General features: G+C 47.6%; 1 protein-coding gene and 1 non-coding gene across 3 annotated transcripts in view; one reads left to right on the top strand and one right to left on the bottom strand.

Annotated features, from left to right (window-relative positions):
• The first annotated feature begins 720 nt into the window (after positions 1-720).
• LOC129713372 (cGMP-dependent protein kinase 1-like) overlaps positions 721-27,500 on the top strand; it is a 38,170-nt gene continuing 11,390 nt past the window's right edge. For both annotated transcript variants that reach the window (XM_055662378.1, XM_055662377.1), the window contains exons 1-9: positions 721-1,067; positions 12,209-12,375; positions 13,180-13,293; positions 20,920-21,025; positions 21,179-21,242; positions 22,523-22,600; positions 23,755-23,849; positions 25,257-25,322; positions 25,864-25,938. In XM_055662378.1, the coding sequence (XP_055518353.1) occupies positions 766-1,067; positions 12,209-12,375; positions 13,180-13,293; positions 20,920-21,025; positions 21,179-21,242; positions 22,523-22,600; positions 23,755-23,849; positions 25,257-25,322; positions 25,864-25,938 (1,067 nt within the window). In that variant the 5' untranslated portion in view covers positions 721-765. The remainder of the gene's footprint in view (positions 1,068-12,208; positions 12,376-13,179; positions 13,294-20,919; positions 21,026-21,178; positions 21,243-22,522; positions 22,601-23,754; positions 23,850-25,256; positions 25,323-25,863; positions 25,939-27,500) is intronic.
• On the bottom strand, positions 15,496-15,577 carry trnal-aag (transfer RNA leucine (anticodon AAG)). The gene has a single exon. It is a non-coding gene; the product is annotated as a tRNA-Leu (tRNA).

Raw genomic sequence — 27,500 nt, 5'->3', positions numbered from 1 at the left:
GGCGGGAGTATGCGCATTGAGTTGGGGGTGGGTGTAAGGCAGGGCCACCCCTGGCCGCTGGTTCTCGCTCTCTTCTCCAGACAACCCGCGCTGAACAGGCTGGAAGTTTTGACCGTGGCTGTGGTCTTAGAGTGTGTGTGTGTGTGTGTGTGTAGAGAGAGAGGCTCCCGGAGATACGACGTTGCATCTCCCAGATCTCCATTGGAAGTCAGGGATAGATCAGGAATGCGGCGCTGATCAGACTTGGCTCATTCCCCAGGGGCCGGGCGCCGGGAGAATGGGGATATTGCTCCGTCATTCGGCTGCCGAGCTGGCCGGCGGGAGCTAGAGGAGGCAGCGGCATCATCCACCCGGGCACAGGGGCGCCGGCGGGTCGGCTAGAGAGAGCGGAGAGAGAGGGAGGGGAAAGAGGAGTGAGAGAGGCAGGGAGAGAGAGAAGGAGTGGAGGAGAGAGAGAGGGAGGGGAGAGGAGAGAGAGAGGCAGGGAGAGAGAGAAGGAGTGGAGGAGAGAGAGAGAGGGAGGGAGTGGAGGGAGGGAGAGAGAGAGAGACAGAGAGGGAGAGAGGGGAGGAGAGGGAGAGAGGAGAGCAGAGAGGGAGGGAGGGGAGGGAGGGAAGAGGGGAGACAGAGACGGAGGGAGTGGAGGGAGGGAGAGGGGAGAGAGAGAGGGAGGGAGGGAGAGGGGGAGAGAGGAGACAGAGAGGGAGGGAGGGAGAGAGAGAGGGAGGGAGTGGAGGCGAGGGTAGGAGACAGACTGAGAGAGGAATGGGGACTCTGAGGGACTTACAGTACGCGCTGCAAGAGAAGATCGAGGAGTTGAGGCAGAGGGACGCGCTGATCGACGAACTTGAATTGGAACTTGATCAGAAGGATGAGCTGATCCAAACGCTGCAGACGGAGCTGGACAAATACCGGTCGGTGCTGCGGCCGGCGCCGGGCAGCGAGTCTAGCGGGCGGCAACAGGAGCAGCAACGGACCAAGAGGCAGGCTATCTCGGCCGAGCCCACCGCGATCGACATCAGTGACATCAGCCACGTCTCGCTGTCCTGTTACTCTAAGAGTTCGCAGTAAGTCACACAAAAGTCTCCCTGTCCCCCACTAACACCCCGAGAGAATCCTGCATCTTCTGGCTTAAGTCCACACACACACCGACCTCTATAGCCCCCCCTCCCTTCCCGGTGTCCGTCTCTGCAACGAGCTGCCAGAGGAAGGTATAGGTTCCAAGAATGTCATTGTCCTATCAGGGACACATGACAACAAACTCCCTTGAATCTTGAATCTTGAATCTAGGAGTTATTTGGACAGATATATAGATAAGAAGGGTTTAGCGGGTTCTGGGGCAAATGGGATTGGCATGGACAAGGTGGGCCGAATGGCCTGTTTCTAGAATTTAGGAGATTGAGAGGGGATCTTATAGAAACTTACAAAATTCTTAAGGGGTTGGACAGGCTAGATGCAGGAAGATTGTTCCCGATGTTGGGGAAGTCCAGGACAAGGGGTCACAGCTTAAGGATAAGGGGGAAATCCTTTAGAACCGAGATGAGGAGAACTTTTTTCACACAGAGAGTGGTGAATCTCTGGAACTCTCTGCCACAGAGGGTAGTTGAGGCCAGTTCATTGGCTATATTTAAGAGGGAGTTAGATGTGGCCCTTGTGGCCAAGGGGATCAGAGGGTATGGAGAGAAGGCAGGTACGGGATACTGAGTTGGATGATCAGCCATGATCATATTGAATGGCGGTGCAGGCTCGAAGGGCCGAATGGCCTCTACTCCTGCACCTAATTTCTATGTTTCTATGTTTCTATGTTTCTATGTTTCCGTGCTGCACCGTCCCATGAACATGGGGCCAGGTGTAGATGACGGGCTACTGCGAGTGGACGCGCCCAGGACTTGGTGTCAGCCCTTTGGAGAGGGTGCGGCAGGGACCCCCGCGGGAATGAGGCCGGGGTTGGGTCTCATCAGCCAAGGGTGTAGATTGGAGCAGATCTCCCTTCTCCTTGGAGCAGAGGAGTTGTAAGGGGATCTGGCGGTGTCCCTCCAAACCATGGATGGTTTGTTGGATAGGCTTGGCGTTGGAGGTCCATGGATACAAGATTACTGGGGCAGGGGCAAAATGAATGCTCACACTCTCTTCCAGGGAACAGAATTCTAAATCTAGAGGCCATAGGCTTGAGATACACAATAGACAATAGACAATAGTTGCAGGAGTAGGCCATTCGGCCCTTCGAGCCAGCACCGCCATTCAATGTGATCACGGCTGATGGGAGGGGGTGGAAGGGGGGTTTAGGAGGGACTTCAAAGGCAACTTTTTCAATCAGGGAGTCCATATCTGGAACGAGCTGCCAGAAAAAGCTATAGAAGTAGATACTACGGTGGGTTAAAATTCAGACATATTTGATAGGAAGTACAGAGAGATATAAGTTCATGTTCATTAGTCAGAGGAACAGAATTAGGACATTCCACCCATCAAGTCTACTCCACCATTTAATCATGAGCAACAATATGGAGCAACCTAGGCACTCAGCATGAAGCAAACATTGGATGTGTTTCTGCTGTGATGGATGGTGCGGGGTTAAGTACACCACGGCCCTAGAGGGCTACAGAAGAGCTTAGCTGAAACAATGTCAAGGATAATTGACATCAGCTTTGTGAGTCTGCTGGAAACGCAGAGATATTTTCCCTTACAGCACATGAGGTGGATATTTCAGATTTCATAATGGTGAATTTGAGTAGAGAAAATGTTATCAAGTGGTTAAAGGGCGAGCAGTCAATGGAAATTAGTTTAAGGAGAGAGCAGCAAGGTAGTTTTTCTTTGTACAGTGAACAAAGAAAAAAGATATTAAAGATTGTGGAATCAGGGGATATGGGGAGAAGGCAGGAGCAGGGTACTGATTGTGGATGATCAGCCATGATCACAATGAATGGCGGTGCTGGCTCAAGGGGGCGAATGGCCTACTCCTGCACCTATTGTCTATTGTCAAAAACACAGTAGAGTGTGGGAAGGGATACACAGAGTGAACAGGATGAAGATACAGATTCCCAAATAAACATGTTTAGGTCATGTCCCATCAAACAATGAATGTCATTGAAAATTGGCTGGATGTTATTAAGACAGTGCTGAAAATCAAGGTATCAATTTTAATATAAATGTTAATGCTTCTTAGAAGAATTATTGTGAAAAATCGATTTCTAATGAAGGTATGTCAAAAAGATGCTATTGGTGATTTTTTATGGACTGGGAATACATTGGAAGCGCTTGTTATAATTTTCCTTTATATTTATTTTTGTAACACTCACGCTAGATTTTTAAATGATGTGCCAGACATGACTGCACTGATGAAGTGACTCCATCTCGCTTGTGATCTGATTATCTCATATGCAGTCACTGCAGCCAAGAGTTTAGTATTCAACTTTCCATGCAGATATTATCTGTGACATGGCGTTCTTGCAGCGATACTGAGCCAGGCATTTCTATCCCTCTCAAAGCATTTAAGTAACTGGCTGGATGAAGCAATGGGTCTCCACGGACTCTGAAACAAATGAGAGGTGTAGATAGAGCAGACAGTCAAAACTCTTTTTCCCCAAGATGGAAGATACAAATACTAATAACCATATAACCATATAACAATTACAGCACGGAAACAGGCCATCTCGACCCTTCTAGTCCGTGCCGAACACATAATCTCCCCTAGTCCCATATACCTGCGCTCAGACCATAACCCTCCATTCCCTCCCATCCATATAACTATCCAATTTATTTTTAAATGATAAAAACTAACCTGCCTCCACCACCTTCACTGGAAGGTCATTCCACACAGCTACCACTCTCTGAGTAAAGAAGTTCCCCCTCATGTTACCCCTAAACTTCAGTCCCTTAATTCTCAAGTCATGGCCCCTTGTTTGAATCTTCCCTACTCTCAGTGGGAAAAGCTTTTCCACGTCAACTCTGTCTATCCCTCTCATCATTTTAAAAACCTCTATCAAGTCCCCCCTTAACCTTCTGCGCTCCAAAGAATAAAGCCCTAACTTGTTCAACCTTTCTCTGTAACTTAGTTGCTGAAACCCAGGCAACATTCTAGTAAATCTCCTCTGTACTCTCTCTATTTGTGTTGACATCCTTCCTATAATTAGGCGACCAAAATTGTACACCATACTCCAGAATTGGCCTCACCAATGCCTTGTACAATTTTAACATTACATCCCAACTTCTATACTCAAATGTGCCTGCCCCATTTAGGAAACCTGAACGGAAACCTCTGGAGACTTTGCTCCCCACCCAAGGTTCCCGGAGGTTCCCGGATATTTTTGTCAGTCTCCCTACCTGCTTCCACTACCTGCAACCTCCGGCAACCACCTGCAACCTCCGGGAACCGCACGGAAACCTTGGGTGGGGCGCAAAGTCTTCAGAGGTTTCCGTTCAGGTTTCCCAAGTGGGACAGGGGCATTAAGGGCACAGCTTTAAGGTTTTCTGGGAGACCCCTTCCACCCCTGCAACGGACTGTTCCAGCTGCTACGGTCAGGCAAACACCTCCGTTGCCATGCGGTGAGAACGGAGAGGTTGAGGAGGAGTTTCTTCCCAGAGGCAATTCGGACTGTAAACGCCTATCTCACCAGGGACTAACTCTACAGAACGTTTTTCCTTCCATTATTTATTATGTAAAAGAATATGTGTGTTATGATTGTGTTTAGAATTTGTTTGGTTGTTTTGTTGTTTGTCTTTTGCACAAAAGTCCGCGAGCATTGCCACTTTCATTCCACTGCACATCTCGTATGTGTATGTGACAAATAAACTTGACTTGACTTGACTTGACTTGACTTCTTTTCGTGTCCATCTTCCAACAAATGTTGGCATCGCTGCCATCGTCCGTCTTGAAAAGGGCGCAAGCTTCCGGCGACAATCAGTGGAAGCCATCACTTGTTGCAATAGATGATGGTGGTAGCAGAATTAGCTCAGGATACTTCCAGTTCCCAGCCCTGCGATGTGGGCACTTCTGCTATGGGGCCAACATTAAGGTGAGGGGTGGGCAAGGTTTAAAAGAGATGTGCGGGGCAAATGTTTTACACAGAGGGTGATAACTACCTGGAACCCGCTGCCAGGTTGGTGATGGAAGCAGATACGATAATGGTGCTAAAGATATCTTTGGATAGGCACATGGATTTGCAGGGAATGGATGATAGGGATTATGTACAGGCAGATCTTGACATCAGGTTCGTCACGAACATTGTGGGCTGAAGGACCTGGATGTATGCTGTACTGTTCTATGGAAACGACATAAGTGGATACCATTATGTATACGTTTTACATAAAAGATACGTGACGTGAAGATTGTTCCCGATGTTGGGGAAGTCCAGGACAAGGGGTCACAGCTTAAGGATAAGGGGGAAATCCTTTAAAACCGAGATGAGGAGAACTTTTTTCACACAGAGAGTGGTGAATCTCTGGAACTCTCTGCCACAGAGGGTAGTTGAGGCCAGTTCATTGGCTATATTTAAGAGGGAGTTAGATGTGGCCCTTGTGGCCAAGGGGATCAGAGGGTATGGAGAGAAGGCAGGTACGGGATACTGAGTTGGATGATCAGCCATGATCATATTAAATGGCGGTGCAGGCTCGAAGGGCCGAATGGCCTACTCCTGCACCTAATTTCTATGTTTCTATGTTTCTAAGACATTCTGGACAGATATGTGTTTAAGAAGGAACTGCAGATGCTGGAAAATCGAAGGTTCACAAAAATTCTGGAGAAACTCAGCGGGTGCAGCAGCATCTATGGAGCGAAGGAAATAGGCAACGTTTCGGGCCGAAACCCGGAAGGGTTTCGGCCCGAAACGTTGCCTATTTCCTTCAGTCTGAAGAAGGGTTTGTAGAAACTGTAGAATTTACAGAAGGGTTTCGGCCCGAAACATTGCCTATTTCCTTCAGTCTGAAGAAGGGTTTGTAGAAATTGTAGAAATTACAGAAGGGTTTCGGCCCGAAACGTTGCCTATTTCCTTCAGTCTGAAGAAGGGTTTGTAGAAATTGTAGAAATTACTGAAGAAGGGTTTCGGCCCGAAATGGTCACATTGAACGGAAGACCATCATTAACATCTGGACTGAGGGGGGGGTCAGAGAAACGTGTGTGTCCAGTCACCTCTTCCCCACCCCCAGCCACCACTGTTGTGTCCTCTCGGGTCAGTCCATCTTGGATCAGTCTGAAGACGGGTCTCAGGCCCGAAACGACACCCATCCAAGTTCTCCAGAGATGCTGCCTGACCCCGCTGAGTTACTCCAGCACTTTGTGTCTTTTTTTTTGTAAACCAGCATCTGCAGTTCCTTTGTTTCTCCGTCTAATCTGGCTCAATGGTGCAGTGGTGGAGTTGCTGCCTTACAGCACCAGAGGCGCGGGTTTGATGCTGACTATGGGTCCTGTCTGTGGGGAGTTTGCACGTTCTCCCTGGGAACCACGTGGGTTTTCTCCGGGTGCTCCGGTTTCCTCCCATACTCCAAAGACGTGCAGGTTTGTAGGTTAATTGGCTTCTGTAAGTTATAAATTGCCCCTAGTGAGTAGGATAGTGGTCATGTACAGGGTGGTCTGTGGTCGGCGAGAGCTCGGTGGGCCAAAGGGCTTAGAAACATAGACATAGAACATAGAAATTAGGTGCAGGAGTAGGCCATTCGGCCCTTCGAGCCTGCACCGCCATTCAATATGATCATGGCTGATCATCCAACTCATAATATCCCGTACCTGCCTTCTCTCCATACCCCCTGATCCCCTTAGCCACAAGGGCCACATCTAACTCCCTCTTAAATATAGCCAATGAACTGGCCTCAACTACCCTCTGTGGCAGAGAGTTCCAGAGATTCACCACTCTCTGCGTGAAAAAAGTTCTTCTCTCATCTCGGTTTTAAAGGATTTCCCCTTTATCCTTAAGCTGTGACCCCTTGTCCTGGACTTCCCTAACATCGGGAACAATCTTCCTGCATCTAGCCTGTCCAACCCCTTAAGAATTTTGTAAGTTTCTATAAGATCCCCTCTCAATCTTCTAAATTCTAGAGAGTATAAACCAAGTCTATCCAGTCTTTCTTCATAAGACAGTCCTGACATCCCAGGAATCAGTCTGGTGAACCGTCTCTGCACTCCCTCTATGGCAATAATGTCCTTCCTCAGATTTGGAGACCAAAACTGCACGCAATACTCCAGGTGTGGTCTCACCAAGACCCTGTACAACTGCATGTTTGTTTCTATGCCTTATCTCTAAAGTATAAATGACTAACCCTCCGAGCCTTAGTACATACATGTGAAAATGGGGAGAGGGAGTGAGCTGTTGAGCCATTCACTCACCCCGATGGAGAGGGGAAAGGGGAGAGGATGTCGACGTGGGTAGAGTTGGCGGGCGGACTGGAGAGAATTTACACTGGAGACCACTTGAGATTTTCTCTTCCGTTGATTCACAGATCGCTAGAGATTCTACCTTTCAGTGCCGTTGCTATGGATACATCTCTGTAGTAAATTGAATGTTTTAAAATCAAACATAAAAGCTTTATCAGAAGCCAAATGTCAGGCGTTTATTGAGGAATTGTGCTGAAGGTTCTAGGCATTGGGGCAAGAGAGACACTCTGATGTGCATTAAACTTTTAACATTCTTTCTGAAGTGTTGAAACAAGATCCAGGGGTGCATAGAGGAATCCCTGCTCTGCTCTTTTCCCTTCTGGCTGAAGATGTGGTTCCTGTGGATGTCTGGTTTCTCACCCTGACTGTTCACTTTGGACTTTAGAGATGCAGCGGGGAAAAAGGCCCTTCAGCCCACTGACCAGCGATCACCCAATACTAGCACTATCAGTCATACTATCAGTTACAATTTACAGAAGTCAATTAACTTACAAATCTGTACGTCTTTGGGATGTGGGAGGAAACTGGAGTACTCACAGAAAACCCACACGGTCAGGTCACAGGGAGAATGCACAAGTTCTGTACAGACAGCACACCTGCTGTCAGGATCGAACCTGGGTCTCCAGCGCTGTGAGGCAGCAATTCTACCGCTGCGCCACCGTGCCGCCCCTATTGTGACTGGGTAGAGAATACCATGGCTCATCTCTCCCCATCTCCACACATGAAAACATAAGAACATATAACAAACAGTTAGACAGGTACATACATGGATAGGACAGGTTTAGAGGGATATGGACCAAATGTGGGCAGGTGAGACTAGTGTAGCTGGGACATGTTGGTGTGGACAAGTTGGGCTGAAGGGCCTGTTTCCTCACTGTATCACCCTATGACTCTGTACTCTGGGGTGAGTGTATCTTGGGCAAAGCTGGGACACTTGGTAATCTTACCAAGCCCAAGACGAGGTGGCACAGTGGCACAACTGGCAGAGCTGCAGCCTCACAGCACCAGAGGCCCGGGTTTGATCCTAACCTCGGTTGCTGCCTGTGTGGAGTTTGCGTGCTTTCCCTGTGATTTCAACTTCCAGTGGATGCTCCGGTTTCCTCCGACATCCCTAAGATGTTCGAGTCTGCAGATTGCTCCTAGTGTGTGGAAAGCGTGAGCTGGTGATGGGTGGTCAGTGAGACTCAATGGGCTGAATATTTGTATCTTTCAAACAATCTTGGACACTGGAGTTTAGAAGGATGAGAGGGGATCTCATTGGAACATATAAGATTGTTAAGGGCTTGGACACGCTAGAGGGAGGAAACAAGTTCCCCATGTTGGGGGGAGTCCGGAACCAGGGGCCACAGTTTAAGAATAAGGAGTAAGCCATTTAGAACGGAGACGAGGAAACACTTTTTCTCACAGAGAGTGTTGAGTCTGTGGAATTCTCTGCCTCAAGAGGGCGGTGGAGGCAGGTTCTCTGGATGCTTTCAAGAGAGAGCTGGATAGGTCTCTTAAAAATAGCGGAGTCAGAGGATATGGGGGGAAGGCAGGAATGGGGTACTGATTGTGGATGATCAGCCATAATCACATTGAATGGCGGTGCTGGCTCGAAGGGCCGAATGGCCTACCCCTGCACCTATTGTCTATTGTAATAATTTTTTAGTCTCTGGATAGAATGTATCTGGAACAAGCTGCCAGAGGAAGCTCGAGAAGTGGATAAAAAGATGACTTTTAAAAGACATTTAGAATTGAACCACCCTATCACCAACTAGCGAGCGGTCCTGATCTTTTAGGACCACTCTATGTTTAAACTATCTTTAATCGGACTTTAGATAGACCAAACTATCTTTAATAGGACTTTACTGGATTTTACCTTGCACTAAACGTTATTCCCTTTATTCTGTATCCCTATGCTGTTTAGGGAGTCGATTGTAATCATGTATTGTCTTTCATCTGACTGGATAGCACACAGCAAAAAGCTTTTCACTGTACCTCGGTACACGCGACAATAAGCTAACCTAACTAGCTAAACTAACTAGCTAAACTAAATGGATAGGAAGAGTTTACAAGGATAAGGATTATCAGACAAATGGGACTAACCCAATATGGGCAAGGTGGGCTGAATGGCCTGTTTCCGTGCTGTACAACTGTATAAAATGATCAGATGCAAGAGCATCCTTGACCTGCCACGTCTCTCCACAAGCCCTGACTGACCATTTCCAACATACTCTGTGGAGAGAGAGATCTTGTGCTGTTCCAGCCTCCACCTTGTGTCCCTTGCGCCTTCCCATGGGCTGTTTATACCCAGAACAAACGGGAAGACAGATGTCTTTGACCTCGCTTGTCCCTGGACCACTTCACTTCCATCAATGTCTTCTACAGTCTGCGTCAACTCTTGAACAACCCTGGAGCTGTCGGATGTGATGGTGCATGCAGTAATGATCTACACCGTGGTCAAATTTGCCAGCCTCACTCCTGGTGCTCTTGAAAATTAAATTAATGACCATTGCCAGTGCTAACATCGTAGTTACAACGGTGGAACAAATAATAAGGGGCAGCGATGCTGCACGTGTTACTGAGCAGCAAGTAAAATTGTGGATGAAATGAAGTGAAAATGACCATGGGAGATTGAATTGCCCCAAGGGAAGAAAGATCCAATCATAGTCTCATTCAACTCTGAAGGAAAGCATGACATTATCACAAAAAGAACTTGTTCCATTCAAGTCACAGTTAGCACAGAAATGGCTTCTTGACTTGATCGATTGAAAGATACAGCAATGAAACAGGCCCTTCAGCCCACCGAATCCATGCTGACCCTTGATCGCCCACCCACAATAGATCGATGTTATCCCACTTTCTTATCCACTCCCTGCACTATCTGCCGACTGGATCGGGTGCAACAAAAGTGTAACTCGGTACACGTGACAATAATTAACTTAAACTAAAGTCCCCGGAGATTCTGACATTTTTTTTTTCCTCTTAAATCCACATAATTCAGTTATTCTATGGGGTGGGAGATTGCAACCTTCACGTGGTCCACCCTGTTTCTACTAATGCAATCGACCCGACATGCACAAACAAGATCAAATAGAACAAGTTGATCCAAGACTTTAGGCTGCGCCCGCCATAGGCAAGAAGGAGTAATTGTAACGTTAGACTTTAATTCTGTCCACAATACTTCAGATTGCATTAGAATCATTGCACCATTCTACTGCCTTGCATTCGTCCTTCTATGTATTGCTGTATTTATTATCACCATGTAACTGTGTGCTTTAGGAGATTCTTGCAATGCGGAATTTCATTGCACCCTGGTGTGTGTGTGTGTGTGACAAAAAAATAGTCTGTGCCTGAAGCCCTCCATTGCAGTGAATCTCCTCTGCTCCCTCCTCCAATGCAGTAAGATGCTTTGAATAACGTGCCGACCAGAACTGATTGCAAGTGTGGCTCAGCAGATAACCATATAATAATATACCCATATAACAATTACAGCACGGAAACAGGCCATCTCGACCCTTCTAGTCCGTGCCGAACACATAATCTCCCCTAGTCCCATATACCTGCGCTCAGACCATAACCCTCCATTCCCTTCCCATCCATATAACTATCCAATTTATTTTTAAATGATAAAAACGAACCTGCCTCCACCACCTTCACTGGAAGCTCATTCCACACAGCTACCACTCTCTGAGTAAAGAAGTTCCCCCTCATGTTACCCCTAAACTTCAGTCCCTTAATTCTCAAGTCATGTCCCCTTGTTTGAATCTTCCCTAATCTCAGTGGGAAAAGCTTGTCCACGTCAACTCTGTCTATCCCTCTCATCTTTTAAAAAACCTCTATCAAGTCCCCCCTTAACCTTCTGCGCTCCAAAGAATAAAGCCCTAACTTGTTCAACCTTTCTCTGTAAAAGATGCTGGTTTACACCAAAGAAAAAGTCTTTGGTATTATCCAGACAGACAGCATGGTGTAGGAAGATACTGCAGATGCTTCCTTCTGTGCCCCAGAGGGTTGTGGAGGCAGGTTCTCTGGATGCTTTTAAGAGAGAGCTAGATAGGGCTCTTAAAGATAGCGGAGTCAGGGGGTATGGGGAGAAGGCAGGAACGGGGTACTGATTGGGGATGATCACATTGAATGGCGGTGCTGGCTCGAAACTCCTGAAACCTATTGTCTATTGTCTATGCTGGTTTACACTGAAGATAGATACAACATGCTGGAGTAACTCAGCAGGACAGGCAGCAACTCTGGAGAGAAGGAATGGGTGACTTTTCAGGTCTTCTTCACCCTTCTTCAGATGCTGCCTGTCCCGCTGAGTTACTCCAACATTTTGTGTCTGTCTAGATATATCACAGAGTAGAGGAATCAAGACAAAAGTTCACAGGTTTATGGTGAGAGAAAAAGATTTAATAGGAATCTGAGGGGTAACCTTTTCACTGTAAGGGGGATGGATTTATGGAATGAGCTGCCAGAGGAGGTAGTTGAGGCAGGTACAACAATATGTAAAAAACATTTGAACAGGTACAAGATAGAAAAGGTTTAGAGGGATTTGGGCCAAGCACAGGAAAATGGGGCTTGCTTAGGTAGAGCATCTTCCGTCAGTGCCAGAGCCCCAGGTTCGATCCTGACTACAGGTGCTGTCTTTAAAACAGAGTTTGTACATTCTCCCCGTGATATTCGGTTTCCTCCCACACTCCAAAGACGTACAGGTCTGCAGGGATGCTGCCTAAACCTGCAGTGTTGCTCCAGCACTTTGTGTCTCTTTTTTGGTAAACTAATATCTGCAGTTCTCTTGTGTCTCAGGAAAGGATATTATTGGATCCTTTGGTCTAAATCTACTCCTAATGTGTCTCTGGATCTGTGCAACAGGTCGAAGGATCTGATCAAGGATGCCTTTCTGGACAACGACTTCATGAAGAACTTGGAGATGTCGCAGATCCAGGAGATAGTGGACTGCATGCACCCGGTGGATTACAGCAAGGACAGCTGCGTCATCAAGGAGGGAGATGTGGGCTCCATGGTGTATGTGATGGAAGGTAGGGATCACACACTCAACCCTCAAGCCAGTGGCTTCAAGTCCTGCCAGTCCCTGCTACTCTGCACGATTGATCAGGGCCAGTGGAGGCCATCAATGGATATTTTTAAGGTGGAGATTGATAGATTCTTGATCAGTACGGGTGTCAGGGGTCATGGGGAGAAGGCAGGAGAATGGGGTTGAGAGGGAAAGGTGGATCAGCCATGATTGAATGGCGGAGTAGACTTGATGGGCCGAATGGCCTAATTCCGCTCCTCAAACCTATGAACATAAGAACATTATGATATGCATACAGAACAATGTCATAGAGTCTACACAGCGTGGAAACAGGCCCTCCCACCCAACTTGCCTCATCTACACTAGTCCCACCTGCCCGCGTTGGGCCATATCCCTCTTAACCTGTCCTATCCATGTACCAAGGAGTAAGCCATTTAGAACTGAGACGAGGAAACACTTTTTCTCACAGAGAGTGGTGAGTCTGTGGAATTCTCTGCCTCAGAGGGCGGTGGAGGCAGGTTCTCTGGATACTTTCAAGAGAGAGTTAGATAGGGCTCTTTAAAATAGCGGGGATATGGGGAGAAGGCAGGAACGGGGTACTGATTGGGGATGATCAGCCATGATCACATTGAATGGCGGTGCTGGCTCGATGGGCCAAATGGCCTCTACTCCTGCACCTATTGTCTATTGTCTATTGACTGGCCGCTGCCAGGACACATGAATGGCCATTGTGTCTCTCCACATGAGAGATGGGTCTGGGTGGGTGGACCTGCGAGGGGTGAATAATGATTTGTGTCTCTGTCCACAGAGGGGAAGGTGGAGGTGACCAAAGATGATGTGAAACTCTGCACCATCGCACCGGGGAAGGTGTTTGGAGAGTTGGCCATCCTCTACAACTGCACCAGAACTGCCACGGTGAAAGGTGAGTGAGAGGGGGCGGCAGGGTTTACTTTGGTTCAGTTCAGAGATACAGCCCAGACTCAGGCCCTTCGGCCCACCGAGACCGTGCCGACCAGCGATCACCCATTCGCGCTAATTCTGCGCCATCCCCACTTTCTCATCCGCTCCCGACACACCAGGGGCCCTTTAACAAGGGCCGATTCACCTACAAACCCGCACAACTTTGGAGCGTGGGAGGAGACCGGAGCACCTGGAGGAAACCCACGCAGTCACAGGGAGAAACATAGAAACATAGAAACATAGAAATTAGGTGCAGGAGTAGGCCATTCGGCCCTTCGAGCCTGCACCGCCATTCAATATGATCATGGCTGATCATCCAACTCAGTATCCCGTACCTGCCTTCTCTCCATACCCCCTGATCCCCTTAGCCACAAGGGCCACATCTAACTCCCTCTTAAATATAGCCAATGAACTGGCCTCAACTACCCTCTGTGGCAGAGAGTTCCAGAGATTCACCACTCTCTGCGTGAAAAAAGTTCTTCTCATCTCGGTTTTAAAGGATTTCCCCTTTATCCTTAAGCTGTGACCCCTTGTCCTGGACTTCCCTAACATCGGGAACAATCTTCCTGCATCTAGCCTGTCCAACCCCTTAAGAATTTTGTAAGTTTCTATAAGATCCCCTCTCAATCTTCTAAATTCTAGAGAGTATAAACCAAGTCTATCCAGTCTTTCTTCATAAGACAGTCCTGACATCCCAGGAATCAGTCTGGTGAACCGTCTCTGCACTCCCTCTATGGCAATAATGTCCTTCCTCAGATTTGGAGACCAAAAACTGTACGCAATACTCCAGGTGTGGTCTCACCAAGACCCTGTACAACTGCAGTAGAACCTCTCTGCTCCTATACTCAAATCCTTTTGCAATGAAAGCTAACATACCATTCGCAAAGATTCGAGAACATGCAAACTCCACACAGACAGCACCCAAGGTTAAGATGGAACCTGGGTCTCTGGTGCTGTGCTGCTCTTGAGGTTGGTGGGTGGATTTTGCCTCCACAGATACTGCGTGGCCCATTGAGTTCTTCCAGTATCCTTTCTCGTGAAGGTAAAGTGTCTACACATGTAGCCGAAGACCGTTTGGTATATCCTGGTGGATTGAGTTCTGCATATCTGATTACAGCAGTGATTGTGCTTCCGATGAAGTTGAAGGCTATTGCTTGTTGCTATGAATCACTCAGAAGGTTTATTTTCACGAAGGGTGATTCATGGTGGACTGATGCAAGTTGGTGCCGTGAGTTCTGTAAGAAGTTGTTCTGTGTTTGCAGTTTCAAGGTGGCGTTTCGTGGGGCTCAAGAGGTAAGCAATAACATATCCACACATTAAACTGGCTGACACAAGCAACTGTGCAGGAAGGAACTGCAGATGCTGGATTAAATCGAATAGACACAAAATGCTGGAGTAACTCAGCGGGGCAGGCAGCATCTCTGGAGAGAAGGAACGGGTGATGTTTTGGGACGAGATGCTTCTTCAATAGACAGTAGACAATAGGTGCAGGAGTAGGCCATTCAGCCCTTCGAGCCAGCACCGCCATTCAATGTGATCATGGCTGATCATCCCCAATCAGTACCCCGTTCCTGCCTTCTCCCCATATCCCCTGACTCCGCTATCTTTAAGAGCCCTATCTAGCTCTCTCTTGAAAGCATCCAGAGAACCAGCCTCCACCGCCCTCTGAGGCAGAGAATTCCACATTCAGGCATTTGAAGGTCCATAGTGTATTCAGTTTTAGAGATACCACACTGACCTTTCCGTCTCTTCCATTGCCAATGAGACCACACACAAACTGGAGCAGCAGAAGCTCATATTCCATTGTGTAGCTTACAACCCCCAGAAGAACATTGAATTCTACAATTTTATGTAACTACCAACCCTCCACCCTCAACCCCCCCCCCCCCCATCTTCATCCCCCCCCACCATTTAATTCTGGGTGGAAACCGGAGCTCCTGGAGATACCCCACGTGGTCACAGGGAGAGCATACAAACTCTTCAAGATTCAAGACAGTTTATTGTCATGTGTCCCACAATGAAATTCTTCCTTTGCTTCAGCACACCAGAGCAAGAATTTCATTCTTGGGATCGGACCTGTAATTCAGATTCAGATTCAGATTCAATTTTAATTGTCATTGTCAGTGTACAGTACGGAGACAACGAAATGCATTAAAAACAATGATGGCAGCGGTGGGATTCGAACCCACGCCCCCGAAGAGACTGGAGCCTTAATCCAGCGCCTTAGACCGCTCGGCCACGCTACCGGCTGAGTAAGGCAGCAACTCTACCGCTGCGCCACCGTGCCAACCTCCGGAGATGCTGCCGGACCCGCTGAATCACTCCGGCAATTACTGTGTCTCTTTCTGTGAGCCAGCATCGACAGTTCCCTGATCCACTCACCCCTTCCGGCAACTGTGGATCACTGAGCATCCTGTGGCGAGCTGCGGTGAATTCTCCAGATAATGTTCTACACGTTTGATGCATTCACCAAGAATAGAATCGGTGGTTCCCATGGAAACGACTATTTTAATGCGCTGCTAAGCACAAGTGAGTTGCCTTGAAACAGGCAACACCCAGCACCTTAGTCTCTTCAGCAAGAGCCCACCAAACACTTGGGTTGAGGTCAGGTTTTGGTGCCAATGTTTGCAAATCCCCTTGCCTTGCTCCTTTTGTGACAAAACTACAAATGTATAATTGCCAACAAATAGCAATGTCTGAAACGGAAGCAAAATACTGGAAATTTGAAATAAAATTGTAATTCTCAGGGGGTCAGTCAGCATCTGCGGAATAGGATACCTCAATCCCAGTCAAAAAAGTCATGCAAACTCTTCCAGCCGGTGGCTGGAGCTGCTGCCTCACAGTGCCAGAGACGTGGGTTCGATCCTGACCTCGGGTTCTGTCTGTGGGGAGTTTGCACATTTTCCCTGTGACCCGGTGGGATTCATCCGAGTGCTCCGGTTTCCTCCCACATCCCAAAGACGTGCGGGTTTGTTGGTTAATTGGCTTCTGTAAATTGCTCCTGGTGTGTGGGATAGAACTAGTGCATTGGATGATCGATGGTCAGTATGGACCCGGAGGGCTGAAGGGCCTGTTTCCGTGCTGTACCTCTAAAACATTTTTTTTTAATTAAAATAAACACCAGAGTCTCAAAGTTCCGGCATGTGCCGCTCCGATGGGATTTCCAGCTTAAAATCCTTACCCTGGTCAGCCACTCAAACAAATCCTCTGTAAAGCTGCTCACACTGTTCTGCAACAAGCCAGCCACTGGCAACAATCTCGGCCAGGCAGCTGCTGATCATATTTGACTCCTGGGGACCTGTGCAGTCAGGAAGGAAATCAGAATTAAAGTCTTGCCCTCACAGAGTGGATGAGGAAAGATATTGCTCACGTTCCCCCAGCTCGTGAGAGACTGGGGGTGCTGGAATGGAGAGGGATTGTCCCAGCAAAACTCCCCAAACTCCCTAAACTACACAGTGGCGCAGCAGTAGAGTTGCTGCCTCACAGCACCGGAGACCCGGGTTCGATCCCGACCACGGGTGCTGCCTGTACGGAGTTTCCACGTTCTCCCTGTGACCGTGTGGGTTTTCTCCAGGTGCTCGGGTTGCCTCCCACACAGCAAAAATGTGCATATTTGTCAGTTAATTGTCTGTAAATTGTCCCTAGTGTGTGTGGGATAGTACTAGTGTACAGGGTGATCACTGAACAGTGCAGACTAGGTGGGCCGAAGGGCCTGTTTCAACGCCGTATATCTCTAAGGGTGGAAAGTCTAAAGTAACGATTCTCATGGCCGGCAGTGGATCTGTCCTGCCCTTGTCCATGGTGCTGAAGCACCCAGCTTTCAACACATTATTCTCATAGAACATAGAACGTACAGCACAGGAACTGTCCCTTTTACACAATCATTTTTATAGACTTCTTTCAGCTCACTCTCTGTAATGTCCGACATTCCTGGTCGCTTGAGTTGCCAAACCTGGTCCATGATACAATTACTCAATGTGCTCCCGACTGTACACCTGTCGAAGTTCAATATGCCCCTTTAAAGATTCATCATTTCTAAATGTCAGTCGGCATTTGTTAGGAGCCAGCATTATTCACTCCGTATCTAAGGAGATTAAACTGAGGCAGACATCAGATGTGTAATGATGGTTGAGGCTTACGGTATTGGCTCTCTCACAGATTAAAACCAGGAAAATGTCAGTAAGAATATGAACAATCTACTTATCTTTTAATTGAAACATGAAAAATACAGCTGTCATAACACAGCGTTTTACAAACTAATCCCCCAAAATATGTTTCTATAATGCAGTCCAACAGGATTAGTATTAAATAATGGAAAGGCATGGATTATATACTAGAATATACTTGGCAATTGTTAGGGGTAACTCCTTATTGAGCCATGCAGCACAGAAACGGGCCATTCGACCCATCTTGCCCAGGCTGACCAAGATATCTATCTACGCTCCATTTTCCTGCATTTGGCCCATTTCACCTCTAATTCTTTCCTGTCCAAGTATCTGTTCGAAATGGGTTGGAAGGAACTGCAGATGCTGGTTTAAACCAAAGATAGAGTAACTCAGCGGGACAGGCAGCATCTCTGGAGAGAAGAAATGGGTGATGTTTCGGGTCAACTGAAGGAGGGTCTCGACCCGAATCGTCACCCATTCCTTCTCCCAGAGATGCTGTCTGTCTGTCCCACTGAGTTACTCCAGCTTTTCATGTCAATCCTCTGGAGGTCCATTCCATACACTCATCACCCTCTGTGTAAAAAATGTTTCCCTCATTTCTCCCTTAATTATTTTGCATCCCACAGACCTATGTCCTTTGGTTTTAGGTTCCATTACCTTTGGAAAAAGGTTGTGACTATCTACCCTGTCTATGTCCCTCCCAATTTTCGAAACCTCTGTAAAGTCACCCCTCAGTTTCCTGTGCTCCAGTGAGAACAATAGCAGTCTATCGAGTCTTTTAACTCCAGCCTCCCATTCCACACTCAACCTTCCTGAGACATTGTCCAACCTCTCCTTATAGACAATACCCTCTAATTCAGGCATGATTTAGAGCGCAGAACATGGAAGAGTGCCGCAGAGAAACAGGTCTTTTGGCCAACCATGTCTGTGCCGAATATGATGTCAAGATCAAGTCTTATCAGTCTGCACATGACCCATATCCCTCTGTATATCCACATGCCCATATACAAGTCTCATAAATGCTTCTATTGTACCTGCCTCTACGATCAGCCCCAGCATCATGTTCCAGATACTCACCCTCTGTGTAAAATACTCGCCCCCAAGTTCCTCCTTTAAACTATGCCCTCAAGTATTTGACATTTCAGCCCTGGGAAAAAATATTACAATCGTCTATCCCAAATATACCTTCAACATACAGCAGGAACCAGTTTCACAGGGCTCCAATGGAAGGTAGAACTTAGAACAGGACAGCACAAGAACAGGGAGTTTTGGCCCACAATGTCTGTGCCCAACATGATGCCAAGCCCAACTCCTCTTCTCTTCTTCTTCTTGCGTTTGGCGTGCACAGCTTAAAGTTGTAGGGCAACTTGGTCTAGTTGATCTTACTTGGTTGTGCAACGCCAGGTTGATTGCATTGGGCGAAACGACGTGAAGATTACAATCTTCCCACCCCAAGCCCAGACCTTATTGACCAGCACATAAGCCATATCTTTCCAAACCCTGCATATCTAATAATGCCATTAACATATTCTTGATCAGTGGGTGTCAGGGGTTATGGGGAGAAGGCAGGAGAATGGGGTTAGGAGGGAGAGAAAGATCAGCCATGATTGAATGGCGGAGTAGACTTGATGGGCCGAATGGCCTAATTCTACTCCTATCACATTTGACCGTATAACAGATCTGCTTCGACCACCACCCCCGACAGCATGTTCCAGGTACTCCCCACACCCTATGCCCCACACATCTCCTTTAAATATTACCCATCTCATCTTAAAGCCGTGAATATCTGCTGTGAAACAAGATCATTTAATGCACAGCTTCAACGGCTAAGACTCGGGCTGCAGGCGATGAGAAGCAACGCGTTCTCTCGCTTTCCTTGTTCTAATGCACCAAGGTGCAGCACACTCCAGAGCAGCAGGAAAAATGCAAACCAGCTCCAAGTTCAAATCCGATGTGACCTCCCAGTGGTGCGGCCATTGTGCTGAGGGAATGCAGGCATTAGCACCTTAGTTACCATAGCAACAGCACTCCTTGAGGGAGGAAGGCAAGGCCATCAATTGATGAAATCTTAAAAGTAAATTAGAAACCTTAAAATGAAATGCCTTCACACCAGGAGATAGACTGAGGACTGGAGATAGATTTGATTTTGGAGGAAATAGACACAAAGTGCTGGAGTAACTGTGTACAAGTGTGAATGGCTCGATTGTAATCATGTGTTGTCATTCCCATGGCTGGCTGACACGCAGCAAAAGCTTTTCACTGTACCTCAGTACACGTGACGTGAACTAAACTAAACTAAGATGTTACACAGCGCCAGATTACACCAGGTTTGTGGTGCACCTGATAACTTGCAGGGGAACACAGGAAACAGGCCACAAGTTTAAAGTCTGGCAGGAACTGGGGTCTGTCAGTGTTGGAGGGGAGTGTGAGAATGGTCTCCAACCCGTTGGAGGGTGGGAACAGAGAGTGGAGAGTGCACAGAGCGTGCTGCCTGAGGTGGAGGTGGAGGCTGATATGATCCACAAGAGACATGTGACAGCCACGTGGATATGCAGGGATATGCAGGGATATGGAGGGGAGGGATATATATGCAGGGATATGGAGGGATATGGAGGGATATGGAGGGATATGCAGGGATATGCAGGGATATGCAGGGATATGGAGGGATATGGGGGGATATGGAGGGATATGCAGGGATATGGAGGGATATGCAGGGATATGGAGGGATATGCAGGGATATGGATATGGGGATATGGAGGGATATGCAGGGATATGCAGGGATATGGAGGGATATGCAGGGATATGGAGGGATATGGAGGGATATGCAGGGATATGGAGGGATATGGGGGGATATGGAGGGATATGGAGGGATATGCAGGGATATGGAGGGATATGCAGGGATATGCAGGGATATGGAGGGATATGGAGGGATATGCAGGGATATGGAGGGATATGCAGGGATATGGAGGGATATGCAGGGATATGGAGGGATATGGAGGGATATGGAGGGATATGGAGGGATATGCAGGGATATGGAGGTATATGGAGGGATATGGAGGGATATGGAGGGATATGGAGGTATATGCAGGGATATGGAGGTATATCCAGATATGCAGGGATATGGAGGTATATGCAGGGAGGGATAGGGATATGGAGGGATATGGAGGGATATGGAGGGATATGGAGGGATATGGAGGTATATGCAGGGATATGGAGGTATATGCAGGGATATGGAGGGATATGCAGGGATATGGATATGGATATGTGACGGCCGATTAGAGTTGGGCTTGGCATCATGATCGGCACAGGGGTGCCGCTGGTCCCCCTCTTCCCCCCCCCCCCAACACCTTGGCTTGGGCCAAGTGTCTGATGGTGTTGACCTGTGAACCAACTCCCTCAACATTCTCTCGTCTCCCGCACAGCGCTCACCAACATCAAGCTGTGGGCCATCGACCGACCCTGCTTCCAGACCATCATGATGCGGACAGGAGTGATCAAACACATCGAGCACATGGAGCTACTCAGGAGGTGAGTACCAGCTCTTTAAACCCCCTCCATCTTCCCCCCCTCCCTCTCTTCCCCCCCTCTCTCTCCCCCCCTGGAATATTGATGCTTGGTTGCTTGTGACATGCGCTGGAGTAACGGCACCTCACACCCCACCTCTTCTCTCTCTCTCTGCAGTGTCCCATCGTTCCAGGAACTCCAGGAAGAAGTGCTCAGCAAGCTAGCCGATGTGCTGGAGGAGGTATTGAGATCCACCCCCTCCCATTCGTACTTGATTTGCCGCAAGACATAGAAACATAGAAAATAGGTGCAGGAGGAGGCCATTCGGCCCTTCGAGCCAGCACCGCCATTCATTGTGATCATGGCTGATCGTCCCTTATCAATAACCCATGCCTGCCTTTTCCCCATGGAAGAACATATCTGTAGTCCAGGAAGCATTCTTCTGTTCCACCGGGGATGTTGAATGCCTGGAGCTGAGTGTCAGTCATCTAAAGTATTAGTTGAAAATGCCACAACCTGCTTGCTTTTGCATTTGTACGTGACCGAGTTTCATATTCTTTATAAAGCCTGTATAAGTATTCCCCAGGTTGGTCATGGAATGCAGGACAGTACATATTTCACTGATGTAATAGTGGTTTCTGTAAAATGACTTACTGCACACACACAAGTCTTTTACTGTAACTGTTTATTAAAGTACTCTTTTGCACTATGCTGTAGCTGTCCGTGGTCATCACTGGAGCTAGAGAGCGAGCTAGAGGTGGGGACACTACAATTATACTGGAGACAATGGGGAGTGGTTAGTAATACGGGAGGTCACTATGGTTAAAGGAACATGCACTGATCTACATCCTTCCTCTTAGAAACAAAAGCATGGCAGGTACTATACAGAGTGACCACGGCTCATACGCTACGAACACCAACCGCACCGGCAACAGTACAACACTATGCGAGCTCCCCGTAGCGGACAGGCGGCTTGACCTGTGCAGCAACGTCCTCTACCGTCCGCATGGGGTAGTGGGGGCGCTTGATGGCAAGGTTGAGGTCCTTGGGGTTGATGCAGATCCGGATCCCACTTCTGACACCATGTAAAATGACTTACTGCACACACACAAGTCTTTTACTGTAACTGTTTATTAAAGTACTCTTTTGCACTATGCTGTAGCTGTCCGTGACAGTCCAGACAGACACAAAGCCGCCATCAGAACCAAATTCTGCGTGGTATCCAGGTGGAAAATTCCTTGGATCAACGATCGAATCTGATACTTTCGATTCCCACTCACTCCCAAGACAAAACGGTCCCTTCCCACAGCTCATGGGGAGAAATCTCCTGCCGTCAGTCTCTGATCATCTGTGGAGGCTTCGCTGCTTCTGCCATGAAACCATTGGTCTATTCTTGAGTAGAATAACATTTGTGAATGAAAAAAGGGCCAAAGGGTTTGACACATAGAAACATAGAGAATAGGTGCAGGAATAGGCCATTTGGCCACAGTTGACCTGTTGTTTTCCAACATTGCCTTACAGACTCATTATAATGAAGGCGATTACATCGTGAGGCAGGGAGCCAGTGGAGATACGTTCTTCATCATCAGCAAGGGGAAGGTGGGTACCATAACTGTGGTGGCGCTGCCCGTAGACCAGCAGCAGATACCAGCAGATACCAGCTCACACCAACCGCAGCAGATAACTCATACCTTGACCAATCACAGTTAATAACTTAGAAACATAGAATATAGGTGCAGGAGTAGAGGCCATTTGGCCCTTCGAGCCAGCACCGCCATTCAATATGATCATGGCTGATCTTCCAAAATCAGTACCCCGTTCCTGCTTTCTCCCCCCATATCCTTTGATTCCGTTAGCCCTAAGAGCTACATCCAACTCTCTCTTGAATGCATCCAGTGAATTGGCCTCCACTGCCCTCTGTGGCAGAGAATTCCACAGGTTCACAACTCTCTGGGTGAAAAATATTTTCCTCAACTGATACCTGGACTAAATCTGGCAGAAGTCTGAAGAAGGGTCTCGACCCGAAACGGCCCCTGTTCCTTCTCTCCAGAGATGCTGCCTGTCCCGCTGAGTTACTCCAACGTTTTGTGTCTTCGGTTTAAACCAGCATCTGCAGTTCCTTGCTACACAGCAGAAACCACCTCATTCCTGGACCAATCACAGCAGAGATTAGCACACCCCTGGACAACTCACAGCACATTGAATGGGCTGGTTGGTGAATATTCGGCCCATCAAGTCTACTCCCCCATTCAATCATATAACCATATAACAATTACAGCACGGAAACAGGTCATCTCGGCCCTACAAGTCCGTGCCGAACACTTATTTTCCCATTCTAGTCCCATCTACCTGCACTCAGACCATAACCCTCCATTCCTTTCCCATCCATATACCTAATAATAGATCATGGCTGATCTATCTCTCCCTCCTAACCCCATTCTCCTGCCTTCTCCACATAACCCCTGACACCCGCACTAACCAAGAATCTATCTATCTCTTCCTTGGCCTCCACAGCCTTCACAGGCAAGGAGTTCCACAGATTCACCACCCTCTGACTAAAGAAATGTTTCCTCATCTCCTTCCTAAAAGACGTGATAGGTAGGACTGTTCTGGTCTGTGCGGACTCGATGGGCTGAAGGGCCTAATTCCACACTGTATTAGTGACGTCGAAAGTCGAAATAATTAGTTGAACGAGGGCCTGGGGTTTTGATTGTGGTCTAACATTAATGGCAGCTGCCTTGTTTTGGCCACAGGTGCGGGTAACACGAGAACAAACAGCGCTAGGTGAGGCACCAGCTGCCAGTACCCTGTCGAGGGGTGACTGGTTTGGCGAGAAGGCTCTCCTTGGGTACGTTTACCTTCCCTTCCCTCAGACGGTGCAGCTTGTTCCAACCCAGCGGGTAGAGCCGCTGCCTCACAGCGCCAGAGTCCCAGGTTCGATCCTGACCTCGGGCGCTGTCTGTGTGGAGTTTGCACGTTCTCCCATGACCTGCGTGGGTTTCCTCCGGGTGCTCTGGTTTCCTCCCACATCCCAAAAACGTGCGGGTTTGTAGGTTATTGGCCCCTCTGTAAAAAGGGTGGGGTGGGGGTGGGGAGATGGGCTAGAGTCTGAGGGAGGTGATGGGGATGCAGAGACATTAAGATGGGATGAGTGTGGCATTAATGTAAAGGGTGCTTTACAGTCATGGTATGATCATAGTTCTGTAGCGTATGGAAGCAGGCCCTTCGGCCTGACTCATCCATGCCGACCAATTTGGCATCTGGGCTCGTTCTATTTACTTGCATTTGGCCAATATCCTTCTAAACATTTCCTATCCACATGTCTTTTAAAAGTGGTGATTGTATCCACTTCTATTGCTTCCTCTGGCAGCTCATTCCAGGTATAGACTACCCTCTGAGTGGAAATAATCGCCACTGAGACTGTGAAACACTATTCCCTTTATCCTGTATCTGGACACACTGTGGACAACTTCATTGTAATCGTGGACAGTCTTTACCCTAACTTGATGGCAGATGACAATCAGCTGCAACCTTCCCCCCATTGACGAACTGTAAGGACCAGGAAACGAGCGGGGAAGATCATCTCTGACCCCTCTCACCCTGGCCACAAACTCTTTGAATCACCTTCACTCTGGAAGGCGACTCCGGACTGTCAAAGGTGTCGTAAAAACAGCTTTGTTCCACGAGTAGTAGCTCTACTCAATAACCAAAAGTCTGTAGCCTCCTTTTGCTCTGGTATTTCATGTCAGTCACATGTTTAAACTACAATGTTTTATTCTTAATGTTTGAATGTTTTACGCTTTATTCTTAATTGTTTACTGTATGTCGTTTTGTTACTTGGGAGTGGAGCACCAAGGCAAATTCCTTGTATGTGTACATACCTGGCTAATACACTTATTAATTCATTCATACATTCATTCATTCATCCATTCATTCATCCATTCATTCATTCATTCATCCATTCATCCATTCATTCATTCATTCATTCATTCATCCATTCATTCATTCATTCATTCATCCATTCATTCATTCATCCATTAATTCATACATCCATTCATTCCATTCATTCATCCATTCATTCATTAATTAATTCATTCATTCATCCATTAATTCATTAATTCATTCATCCATTAATTAATTCATTCATTCATTCATCCATGCATTCATTCATTCATTCATTCAAAAAGCTTTCCACTGTATCTTGGTACACGTGACAATTTATAACCTAAACTAAACTAAACTTTTTTCCCCTCAGAGAAGATGTGAGGTCAGACAACGTGATAGCAGCAGAGGAGGTGACCTGCCTAGTGATTGACAGAGAGTGAGTAGATCTTCCCTCAGCCGTGACTGCATGAAATACATAGAACAGCCCAGGCCCTTCGGCCCACAACCTCCATGCTGAACATCATGCCGAGACCAACTCTATTCTTCCTGCACCTGATCCATATCCCCCCATTCCCTGCATATCCACGTGCCTGTCCAAAAGCCTCTTAAACACCACTATCATATCTGCCTCCACCTCCACCCCCTGGCAGCACGTTCCAGGCACCCACCGCCCTCTGTGTAAAAAAACATGCCCCGCACATCTCCTTCAAACTTTGCCCCTCTCACCTTAAAGTTACGCCCTCTAGTCTTCGACATTTTCACTCTGATGAGAAAGGTTCTGACTGTCCACCATATCTACGCCTCCCATTATTTTAGATACATGGATCAGGTCCCCCCCTCAACTTCCAGCCTAACACAAAACTAGATGGTCGTTGAAGGCTTCTTAACTGAGGACATTGCTTCATCTGCCCGCCCCTCACTGACCCTCCCCCCCACACGGGTAGCTGCCTGAGCTTTTTCCTTCTCTCTGCCTGCAGTTCCTTCCGCCAGTCAATCGGAGGTTTGCAGGATGTGATCTGTGAGGAGTACGAGACTGCGGAGATGCGGGCAAGGTGGGTGTGGACACGGGGAATGCACGGGCCGGCATTAAGATTTAATGGGAACCTGAGGGATAATCATCTTACACAGAGGGTGGTGGTGGGTGTATGGAGCGAGCTGCTGGAGGAGGTACAATAACAATATTTGGACAGGTACCTGGATAGGATTGTTTAGAGGGATAGGGGCAGGTGGGATTAGTGCAGATGGGGCATAGCAAGAATGTCCTTCCTCAAATTAGGGGACCAAAACTGCACACAATACACCAGGTGTGGTCTCACTTGGGCCCTGTACAACTGCAGAAGGACCTCTTTGCTCCTATAGAAACATAGAAACATAGAAATTAGGTGCAGGAGTAGGCCATTCGGCCCTTCGAGCCTGCACCGCCATTCAATAGGATCATGGCTGATCATCCAACTCAGTATCCCGTACCTGCCTTCTCTCCATACCCTCTGATCCCCTTAGCCACAAGGGCCACATCTAATTCCCTCTAAAATATAGCCAATGAACTGGCCTCAACTACCCTCTGTGGCAGAGAGTTCCAGAGATTCACCACTCTCTGTATGAAAAAAGTTTTTCTCATCTCGGTTTTAAAGGATTTCCCCCTTATCCTTAAGCTGTGACCCCTTGTCCTGGACTTCCCCAACATCGGGAACAATCTTCCTGCATCTAGCCTGTCCAACCCCTTAAGAATTTTGTAAGTTTCTATAAGATCCCCTCTCAATTCCCTAAATTCTAGCGAGTATAAACCAAGTCTATCCAGTCTTTCTTCATAAGACAGTCCTCTCAAGATATACTCAACCCCTCTTGTTATAAAGGCCAACATGCCATTCGCCCTGGGTAAAAAACTGCATCTATTCCTATCATGATCTTATACACCTCTCTACAAGATTACCCCCTCACTCCCCTGCACTCCATGGAATAAAGTCCCAGCCTGCCCAACTTTTCCCTGTGGCTCAGGCCCCCTCGAGAACTGGCAACATCCTTGTAAATCTTTTCCAGCTTTTACTGACATCCTTCATAGAAACATAGAAAATAGGTGCAGGAGCAGGCCATTCGGCCCTTCGCTGGTCGGTGCTGGTCAGAGGGCCTGTTTCCATGCTGTATCCACTCTATGACATAATCAGGCTGTATGAAGCTGTGTGTAATTATATGTAGATCATAGTTAAATTGGGAATGCAGGATCATCAATGAGAATTACATATAATTACAGAATGATACATCGCTGACATTACCTACAGATACACCAGTTTACTCAGAACAAACGATTGTGGGTAATTAATGTCATTGACTCCCCGATCTCCAGCAACAAAAATATCTTAACTAGCGTTGACGGTCCCCAACCGGTCAGTTTATAACAAGAGGGGTTGAGTGACACCACACTTGGATTTTTGTGTTCAGTTTTGATCAACATGCTGATGGAAGTTGATCAGCCATGATCATATTGAATGGCGGTGCAGGCTCGAAGGGCCGAATGGCCTCTACTCCTGCACCTATTTACTATGTTTCGAAGTCATTAAAAGCTGGAAAAGATTTACAAGGATGTTGCCAGTGCTCGAGGGGGCCTGAGCCACAGGGG

The sequence above is a fragment of the Leucoraja erinacea genome, chromosome 35, assembly GCF_028641065.1.
Source record: "Leucoraja erinacea ecotype New England chromosome 35, Leri_hhj_1, whole genome shotgun sequence".
In the NCBI taxonomy this organism is placed as follows: domain Eukaryota; kingdom Metazoa; phylum Chordata; class Chondrichthyes; order Rajiformes; family Rajidae; genus Leucoraja; species Leucoraja erinaceus.
Note: the sequence above shows the minus strand (reverse complement) of the source record. Positions and strands in the feature narration are given on the sequence as shown.